This window comes from Melopsittacus undulatus, chromosome 9 (genome assembly GCF_012275295.1).
Source record: "Melopsittacus undulatus isolate bMelUnd1 chromosome 9, bMelUnd1.mat.Z, whole genome shotgun sequence".
Lineage (NCBI taxonomy): Eukaryota > Metazoa > Chordata > Aves > Psittaciformes > Psittaculidae > Melopsittacus > Melopsittacus undulatus.
In genome coordinates this window covers 1,648,591-1,659,371 of record NC_047535.1, presented here as the reverse complement: position 1 = coordinate 1,659,371, position 10,781 = coordinate 1,648,591, and the positions used below count along the sequence as shown (strand labels likewise).

At 38.3% G+C, this 10,781-nt stretch overlaps 1 protein-coding gene across 1 annotated transcript in view; it reads left to right on the top strand.

Annotated features, from left to right (window-relative positions):
• Positions 1-318: 318 nt before the first annotated feature.
• The window catches only part of IQCH (IQ motif containing H), a 54,738-nt gene continuing 44,275 nt past the window's right edge, over positions 319-10,781 (top strand). The window contains exons 1-4 of the mRNA XM_034066539.1: positions 319-435; positions 662-759; positions 1,078-1,192; positions 4,406-4,525. Of these exons, the coding sequence (XP_033922430.1) occupies positions 346-435; positions 662-759; positions 1,078-1,192; positions 4,406-4,525 (423 nt within the window). The 5' untranslated portion in view covers positions 319-345. The remainder of the gene's footprint in view (positions 436-661; positions 760-1,077; positions 1,193-4,405; positions 4,526-10,781) is intronic.

The following is a 10,781-nucleotide window of genomic DNA, read 5'->3' as shown; positions in this document are numbered from 1 at the left end:
GGCAGGTGGGTCCGGGCAGCGCCGCACCGGCAGCCGGCATGGGGCAGGTGGGTCCGGGCAGCACCGCACCGGCCCCGGCACAGCCCCCCGGGACCCCGTTCCTCTGCGGAGGGGACGAGAGGGCTCAGCCCTTACGTGAGGCGACGGTGAACTCGGGATAAGGGTCATCAGTTCTCTATTATCAAGTACAGAAGTACAGGAGCCATATGGTGTTTTCTCTTGAGTTAAGGAAATACCAAATTTTGATTAAGTCCTGCTACAGAACGCTGGTTTTGGTTGTGGGTATGATTTTTGTCATAACTTGCTTTTTAGGTGCAAGAAGAACTTTGCAAGCTTAAAGTTAAGATGAAAAATACTGACTTGAAAAGAAATGTAGAAACTGTGGACATCAGTGACCTCGAAACAGTGAGGGGAAGAACTGAACCTGTGCTGAGAGTAAGTGAAATAGAGCACATGCCGAAGACGAAGGATGATTTCTTTTTGTTTGGGTCATCAGAATTAACTGATCTTGTGCCCATCAGCCAAAATCAGTCCAACAGAAGCACAAAGTCTGTCACCTTTTCAGTCAAGTGAAGGCCTGGACTGCAAAATTAACAGAGTTAAGTAAATTTAACTTACATACCTTTGTAATACTCTAAACGTTATTTTTTCCCTCTAACAGAAACATGCTGAAAATGATTTAAATGCTATAAACAGACAAGTGTTAACTGTTTCTTCTGCTGGTAATAAAGAAGTACATTCAAAAGGGCCCCCTAAATGGTAAGTGAAACAGCTGGTCTATTGCAGAGACAAATGCAAGCAGCAGGACAGAAAAACTGGGGTTTCAGAGTCTTGTAAAGCAAATAGGAGTATTGGCCCAGATGAGGTTATTCTGGTCATTTGCTGGTTTTGGGTTTAAGTTAAAAACAATACAGAAGTAAATGTACTAAGTAGCTATGACAACCTTCTGTTAAGTCCTGTGATCTTTCCTTTGTTAAATGCTAGTTTAAATACAGTCTGTTGGACTTAACCAGGTGGCAGCAGTATAGCTTTAACAGCGAAATCAAAGGAGTTTTTAAAACCGTGTTTTTCTTTCAGGGGCCTTCATCCTGGTGCTTCTCAGAAGCAGCTCATTGTACCACGAGTGCCGGTTGGGCCCATGACTGTCCAGGTGTACAGCAAATCAGCACTACGCATGTCTCCAGGATCACAGGTCAGAAATAACACAGTGCTTATTCGGTCAGAGACCACATTCAGTGAGTAGGCTGGTCTTGCAGGTTACCATAGTGTTATGTTCTGATTCCTCATGGATTCAGTGTCTGATAATATATCATCTATGACTAAGGTGTTAAAAGATTCTCAAGTAGAATGAGCAGGCTGAGGGATGGGAGCCTTCTCCCAGCCTTGCAGCTGGGATAAAATCTAAGTTAGTAAGGACTTCTGTATCATCCTTGGTGCATCCACAAGCCCTCTGCTCTTTATTTTCCCCCTCCCAAGTGTATTGTTAGAGTATGAAACCAAATGTTTGTTCTGCTTTCAGGTCCCAGTCCTGCAAATTTCATATGCTTAACTGGGCTTCTGCAAGTAATGTGTTTAAATAAAATGGAACTATATGTTGGAATAGCATGAGCACAGGTATCAATGTTTGTGGTGTCTGAGACTAAAAGTGGTTCTCTGTCTTGTTTTTGCATAAAAGATAGGGTAAACTGTGGGAAAGACTCCTGTTCATCTATAAGGTAGTCACCTTTATACAACATAAATAGTTTTCCATTTGCAGACAGTATTTCCTGGTAAATAGGCTTGAAGATATCAATGTTTCAACTCATAGGAGTTCTGAGAGAAATTAATAATTCACATAGTGATATTGTAATATTGTCCACAGTATGCTGTGCAAGAGTAGAAATGGAGCATAAGTTGTGCTGTAGTAGTTAGGATAAAAAAAGGATGGAGTCAAGTAAGCACAGATGCTGTTTTCACATATCCATTGCTAGAAGACTTGTCATATGGGAAATAGCTTGCCCACAGGTGTCAGAATAGGCTTAAAATTATTTACTCACACACGAAGTATTTGTGAATCATAGCAGCAGCCACATAAGACTCTGCAAATCCAGCTCACTGGGGGAATTGTGAGGCACTTTCCCCTTCCCCCTTTACTCTGTTTTGTAATTGGATTTCTTCTAATAAAGCCTGAGCACCATATAGATGTTTCTTCCTTGTGCAGTAATTGTAAAACCTCTGAACAGACATTGTTGCCCTTAACTGGTAGGTGTAGAAATTCAATTGTTGTTTTAGTTTGTTAAGTATGCTGAACTGAAGCCAGCTGAGCTGATGCTTGTGCACCTCTGGCGTTTGAGTGGGAGTTTTCCTAATAGCTGGTATTTCTGTGACATTCTGAATATACAGTAAAAGTTTATATTCTCTCATCACTGACAGAATTAAAGATGTGACTGAAAAGATGTTTCTAGAGGGCTCTAAAATATGCAAATAATAAATAGCTAGACAGGAAAAGTGGTTTACTTACCCATAATAGAGATCACTTCAAAGATTAATGTAATGTAGTCCATCCATAAAGGAATTTGACTCTATTAGAAGCCAGGCACCGTGTTCATCTGCAAAACAGAATTACATAGTGAATCAGATTTATTGGCTTACTAATGGTAAGAATGCCCTCCACTCTGAAACAGCTTTTGAAGACATCTTAAATGTAAGAGTTTGGATAATAGGGATGGAAGAGACCCATGATACCATCCACTCCAAATCCTGCAGATGCAGAGTTGTCACTTGCCACACATTTCAGCTGACAAAGTAACTTTTATCAGGTGGTTGTTTTTTATATGAGCAGTTCAACTGTTGTTATCCTGTGTGGAATCTGCCACCGCAGCATTGATCACTGCACTGTCAGTCCGGCTGAGGAGTCTGTGTTGAGACTCATCTCCTGTTTTAATTGAGAAGATATTCAATTTCCCCCCAATTCTTTCATAATAGCACAAGCAGTTTCCTTTCTGTACAGTGGTGTGTTATAGTAATAAAATAAATACCACAAAATCACTGATGAGGTGAAAATTGAACTTTCTGTCTCTGTGCAGCCATGTGGGTAAGAGAGTAATTGGCTTGGATAATAACTTCTGTTCTTACAAACCCAAACCTAAATGAGCATCTCATTGATACATCTGCTTGTAATTACTATCAAAAGAAGAGACTGTATTGTGCAGATAAATGAATTAAACCACTTTTAGTGCTTCACAATGGTTTAATAGTTCGAATACACATCTCATGATTCTTGAACTTTTTTGGCATATTTTGTTTGTCAAAAAAATAGAATTCTCATAATCTTTTTTTTACATTCCCACAAAAGAAGTACCAGAGTTCTTGTGTAGAAATATGTTGAGGTGGATCTTGCTATGTAAGGGACCTTTTTGTATTCCTGTATTCATGTAATGGGAATTAAGCATATTCACAGTAAGGATTCCTCCTTATTTAGCATTGGTTGGTAAATAAACCCTGTTGGGTGCAGAGTCTTGTTAACAGTGTTATTGCAGTAAAAGTATTGGGAGATGCTGATAGACCAGATAGAAATCCAGGTGTAAACTGAAGCACAAGCCTTGAGATGAGCCAAAATGTTTTCCAATTAAGAAACTTCTACTCTAGTACAAATACATGGCACCACTTCTGGCTTTTCTAGAACAAGTGTATGCTTTAGATACTTCTCATAACAGGAGACTTTAAATGTATTTTTTTGACCACTGGGCTTTAAATCAATAATTTTTATTAGCAAAAGAGTTGAATCCATTCCATGCAGATAACACAGTACAGTAGGAAACTACTATGTGTTCATTCTTATTACTATAAGGATTTTTTTATTTCCTCATTTACTTACAAGCAAGTGCTCTATCTACATGGAGCCAATGGGCCATAACCAATCCAAAGAAGCTGTTCTGGTCCATCAGGTCAATGACTCCTGAATGCAAGTCTCTCGCAAGCATGGCCAAGGTGGATTGGATTCTTACTGTAATCTGTGGGAAGAATGCAATATAACATTATCCCAATAGATAGGGGTGTATAACACATTTGTTATAACCCAGGGAGATGGAATTCACAAATGACCTATGTTAATCAAGTGAGTCTGACCTGATTGTCCTTTCCACTCAGAATTTAACTCAAAGGGTTGCACATGTGGAAATTTCAGAGCTTTTAATGGAATTACTTGAACCAATTTTGGCAAAACATATATGTGAATAGTAGTTGTATGTGTTGCTATTCAAAAGGCACGTCTTCCTTGTCTGCCCAGTTCAGTGTGGATAGTAAAACAACATGAATTTTTGTCGTAATTCTGCAAATTCATGAACATGTTGGCCAATTCTTGCTTATAGACACTTCTGTCCTAGTGCAGTGCTTTTAAGACACTGCCTATCATGTATTTCAGCAGCAGGTGGAAATGGATATGAAGATTATGCTTCACCCAGAGAACACTGATAATAAAGCTGGTTTAAAACAACAGAACAATGAGATCAAGCTGCCACTTATAACTATGAAAAAATCTGCTCCTGTAAGTAACTCATTTTATCTTAAGGGCTTATTATATGTATTAGTTTTCACTATTGAGGTTAATACATATCAGTTCTAAATAAATTTATTTTAAGTGAAAATACCTCAGAGCTTCCTCCTTTTGGACACTGATATTTAGCATAGCACTGTGATCCACATGAAAGAATATGCCCAATGGTCTCCCATGAGGATCCTCTTCTACAGCTTAATCTATGTAATAGAGGCATTATGAAGCAATCCCAGTGCTGTAAGGGACATTCTGGGGTGTTTGGTTTTAAAGAACATGAGCAGAACCTGTGAATGGCACAGCTGTAAGCTGCCACTTGTAAAACATGCTTTTTGAAAGCTGTTGCCCAGACGAAGAGGTGATTTGTCTAACCCTGTGATACAGAGTTAATTAGAAAAAGGCATCATGGCTAATAGCTGTTTAGAACCACTCTAAAACACTCACAGGGAGGAATATTATACTACTGCAGAGAGCCATGTGTTTCACTGCTCACACTGAAACACGCACAGATCAGAGAGAACTTCTTAATGCTGACTTGAATTACAAACCTTCAGTGTGAATTAGTCAAGCTCTCTGATACATATTTACAGCTGCTAAGGAACTGTTCATGATGGGGAAAAACCCAAGTACATATTTCCTATCTAGTTTATCCTACAGGGTTTACTGAAGTAAATGCTTCTTAGGAGTTTCCAAATCCCATGACACAGTCTGTGTTTTGAATGTTCTGGCTTCCCTGGGAGTAAAATTGTGCAATAAGGTTTGCAAAATCCACTCCTGAGGTAGTGAATTAAGGCACCTGTGTTACCTGTGATCTATACTTGAGCTTACAGGAATTATAGATCACCAATAGTAACTGAAATAAATTGATGTGTAGTTGCAGGTCTAAAATAATATAGGTTTTAGTTTGAAAAACCCATCAATTAAAGTACCTACAAGAATTAACTGGGTGCTTCCTCCCCTGGTTTTACTCATCAGCCATTAGAGGGCAATATCTGTACGCACACACGCGGGTGCACACACACACATGCACCCGTTTGCATGCCCTACATATGTACATTAGTTCAAAGATTCTCTCCAAAAGAAATCGGTGGCAGAAGGACCCTCATTGAAGTAAATTAAAATCTAATTGCCTGGTTACCTGCATTCAGGTGCTTCCAGGAGTTGTCAGCAGCTGGGTTTTTGAGGAGACCTGAGCATTTAGAATGTGATGAGATTAAAAGCATACTGGTTGTGAGGTGACCAGATAGGTCAGCACAAATCTACACGGACTTATTATCCTGCTGTTTGAGTAGCTGGAAAAATTATTAGTAAGGACCTTATTGTTTCATGAAAAATGCCTTTTCTTGCTCTTTTGGTATTATAAAGTCGCTGATGTTGGATTTTATGATAGAAACTAAGAACAATTATCTGTTGCCCTTTGGTACCTTTTTGGGTCTGATAAGCACTAACGCTTTATCCTCTGGAAAGTTCTGTAGTTATCTTAAAGTGAGGATCCTAATTCTGTTTGAAACACTGTGTGCAGACTGGGCATCACTTTATTTTGTATCTCATATCTGGGTAACATATGAAAAATGATGAATAGATAATTATTAAATACGTGTACTTCCCATGGAGTATACAATGGAAAAACAGGTAGTAATCTGAACTGCAGCAAAAATAATCCTGATGTACTGCTGCAATGTAGAAGAGATTCACAACTACACCTTTCATTTTCCTAGGACTGCTGTTCTCTTACACTGGCACTTTGGTCCTTGTTTTCTTACAGATGTATATTATACTGTAAACTTATGAACCTTTTAGTTTATTGATGAGGTAAAATTTAATATGGTGATGATTTCTACCCTTTATGAGTTGCATCTTACATAGTGTGGCTGTAACGGTGATGGCAGTGATTCTTGTATTGGGGAGGGTTTAAGCTAACTTATTTGAGCACCACCATTCTGATCATATCCTCTGTTATTCATTCTTTATTCAGTATTTGCATAGACTATTAACTAATGCTTATCACCGACTGTCTGTTCATTTCCAAAATGATAAAATAAGGCAAAGCAGGGCAATTCTTTTCATTTCAAGTGGCTAGAAGAAGCTATAGAAAAACCCAATTCTTTTGGTCCTGCAAACCTGATTGTGTTTTAAACCTATGCATGTGGCTATAATTACAGTCCCAGCATAATTTGGCAGTGGTAGCAGAATGAGACTTAAACAAATTGATGTTACACTACAGTAAATCAAAAGAAGCTTGTTGCATGTGTATTATGGTATGTAATCATAAAGGAAAGCACAGAGAATTAATAACATCTTCTTGTCACTAAAAAGTAAAGAGGAAATAATTGGCGAGAGAGATTTAAGTTAACAGATGACTCCAGTCAGCATCCTTTCAACCTAGAAATGGGAATGTGAAGGTCACCCCCATCTCAGATGACAAACGTAGAACATTTTGTTGGTAAACAAATTAATCTTTGGAAAGGTCACCATTTGTTTTAAGTTTTTATCCAGTTCTTGTCATCTGGAATTGGAGATTGACTGTCACTGTGCTAGGTAGGGGTGCAGCTGAAGCTGGTTCTGTACATATCAGCATTCCTTGACAAAACTCGGTGCCTGATTGGGATGCTATGGGCTGCTGGTTTACAGCTGTCTCCGGACAAGAATGGAGGCCCACCCCTGAATTCCAATAAGTTGCTCCTGCATATTCTGCCTCGTGTAAGCTGGCCCTTTGCCCACAAGTAAAATGTACTGTGGTTCAAGCCAGCAATTATCTTTCTTACTTCCTTCTGTGCTGCTTCTGTCGCCTGTTTCAAAAAGCAGATGTGGGATTCACCCAAGTTCTCCATCTATTCTCCCTGCACCTGTTATGGCATAACTTGGATAGAGGTAAATGTCTGGGAGAGCTAGAAGTAGGCTATAACAGGAACAAAGCTTGATTTTTCCATGTACATAGAAAATGGTAAGTTCAGAGCAATCTCTGGTTACTTTGAGCTTAAAGTAGGTAAGACTGACATAGAAGATCTGCCATTAAAGATGCCTAATTGCTCCATATTGAAGGTTTAACGTTGGGCTTTCCACTTAAATTGAACTTTTTTCTGTAGATAAACAAAATCAGAGGAGAAATAATGTGTATTAATATGTTAGTATTACATCGAAGGGAAATAGCATTAATCATCTTGAATAAAAAGACAGCCAGTCATTAAAACGGTTCCTATTTTAAGTCTCATATGGAGACTTAGAAATTTTACTCATCTGACATTAGAGTAGCTCCACTGACACTAATAAGAATTTTTAGTTTTTCTGCACTTAATCCCACGTGTTGGTTCTTGGAGGACCCAAATCTGGTTATTTGAAACCAGAGTTAAACAGTTTCTTTATTTATTGTTTATTGCTATTGCCTTGATTATCAGAACAAGATTCTTCTCACCTTTTTCCCAATAGAAGCTGATAGCTGATGGAAGTGAGTGAAACTATATTGCTTCCTTCCTTGGCTGCTCAGGGTGTAAATCAACACAGAAAAAGTACATCCATTTAGACTGTAAGGCTGTGAAACTATAAAATGCAAAGAAATCCTACACCAGTTCATATCCAGACAAAACCAAGGCTGACCTGTTCTACTGTGGTTGGTAGACTCAAGATTCGACTTGATGTTCTGCAGAGATCCCTTTTAACCACCATTTCTGTCTATGATTCTGTGATTGAGAGCAAAGAGTGATCGCTTGGCACCTCTGCCTTTACTCCTCTGGAGTTTTTTACAATCTGAACTGACTTTCTCCCATTGCTTGAAGCTCTTTTATTTACTTACCAAATCTCATCTATTTAATATTCCTGGTTGATAAACTGTATTTTTGGTACAAGATAGTACTCATCTTTTCTCTGTATTTAATACTACTTTCTTATTCTTTTACTGGGGGAAAGAGCATATGATAAACGCATCCAAAAAAGGAAGTTGTTCTAGTTAAATATTGCTGGATGAAAGGAAAACAAATAGAGAACTGATCAGAAAATCCCTGTAGTCTTACAACAAGTGCCCTGTTTAAAGTGAAGCAAGAAGAAAAAAATCAAGTGGGAGAGGTTTATCCACAGGAGAAAACCCCTTTTAGAAGGGTAATAGAATTGTTTTTCTCCTGTCCCAGGTTAATTGCACTCAGAAGTGCTTGAAATGGGAAAAACAGTTTTTCCACACACCCCAAGCATGTTTCAAGGCAAAGAAGCCTCAGTCTGTACTGCAATGAAGGGCTCTCTCCCAGCCCTATAAGACTGTACTATAAAAGTGCCAGTGATGAAGCAGTACCCTGTGTGCTGACTTCAGGAAAGCAATTCTTGCTGAATCATAATCTTCATGACAAACTTCCCTAGAAGATATTATTCATGAAGGAAAATGTCCAAGATTCCCATTCCCATCAGCAGCAATGGTTGCTTGGGGTCTGCCAGAGAGGAAGCAGGTTGGGGTGCCTACAGGTTAGTGTTGGATGGGGTGCAATCCTTGCTTCTGTGGTGGTTTGGGTCTCACTACAAGCATTAAAATGCTAACTAGGCTCTGCTACTTCTGGAATATCTAGTATTAAATTCACTACATTTTGTGTTTATGCATAAAAGCTGTAGGTGTGAGTAAAGGTTCTGAATTGCACTGACATAAGCAGATGGAAGTCTATTCAAAACCTTTTAAAAAGACGCAATCTTTTAAAGTTAAATCACTGAATAATAGTAATAAAACTGCACAATGATGCTGAAAGTAAACCTTTTTTCTTGCAGTTCTCAGTATTATTTTTATTAGTAGTAATCGAATTGGCTTAATTTTAGTGAAAAGTACCTAAAAAATGAAAGCAGTTTGTCAAGTTTTGCTTTGCTCTCTCACTGAAGGCTTCAAGAGAGCACCTAATGCAGCAAATAGGATTTGGAAAGACCACAGAAGAAGGCATACAGGTTGGGTGGGATTTTCTTAGGTAACAGTGAAGCCACAGAGCTGCCCTAGAACAGTGTTGTGTGTCCTATGTAGTGAATCACAGTGGCACAGTCCTTGCCATGGACCTTATAGAAATTAAAGGATACAGCAAAGAAGAATTAAATACCCATCTCCAGTTAAAGCCAGAAGCCTCTAGGCTGCTGTTGAACTCATATACTCCACCTGAATTGCTTTTCTTTGTCGCTTATTACATCTCAATGAGTACAAATCAAATATGTATGTTTCATAGCACTGTTTGTCATAACAAAACTCCTGGGATTTAAACTAGGATAAAACTGACCAGTAGTAAAATTAGTGCTGCTTTACTCATAGTAACAGCCTGGAAAAGGAGTCAATGTTTAATTAAATTTAACTCATTTTATGTATTTTTGTTGTGTCCACAGCAAACTGCTGGGACTGGGGCTGGAAGTGAGTGGAAAAGTCTGCTTTATTATTCTCTTTCCTCAGCATCAAGCCACTTACATGCCAGCTGGTGTAAAGTTAATCTTTGTTCTATGCTTATTGCTGTTTTCTTGGAACACAAGGACATGAAGATTCATACGTCTGGATCCCTTAAAGCATAATGCTTTGTAATGGCCATAACTAAAATGAGTGCCTATGATTTCTCTGAAAGATTCTCTATTATGATAAAGCAAACCTATTTTCTAGTTCCATAATGTTTCTTGTGGACAGTATTATTATACAAATTGGAAGGAAAAATAAGAATAGTTTATTTTGATCTATCTCATTTCCCTATTAGGATTATAAGCAGTTCTTTAGAATTGTCTGCCCCTTTCTCTGAAGCTGGTGGTTGATGTTATTCACTAATTAAAACACAGTGCTCAAAGTTCTGGTCTGGATCCTGTTGTACTAGAAGCTGTACACAGCATAATAATCAGTCATTAAAACCTAGTGTTTTAAACCATCAAGTCCCAATGTGCTCTGTGAAAAAGGTAAATACCATTATTCCCATTTTGCAGCTCTAACAATATTTCCCAGCTCTCTGCTTTTATAAATTTAATACAATTTTAAGGTAGTTTGTAATTCATAATGAAATAGTATTTTAAAAAGCAACTAAAATTTCCCAGCACAAGGCATTGTGTTTTCTTCCCCACAGCCCACCAGTAGGGTTCAAACATTTCTATCCAATGGGAGAATTTCTAACCATTAGAGTAATGGAGGAACTGGTAACAGGTTGGCACCCATAAAAGCATGGGATGTGGTACTTAAGATATTGGAAAGAGGGGCAAAAATGAGATCATAACAGAGAGTGTTTATATATCTAGTACTGAAGGATAAAAAGGCAATATATTCTTTTCC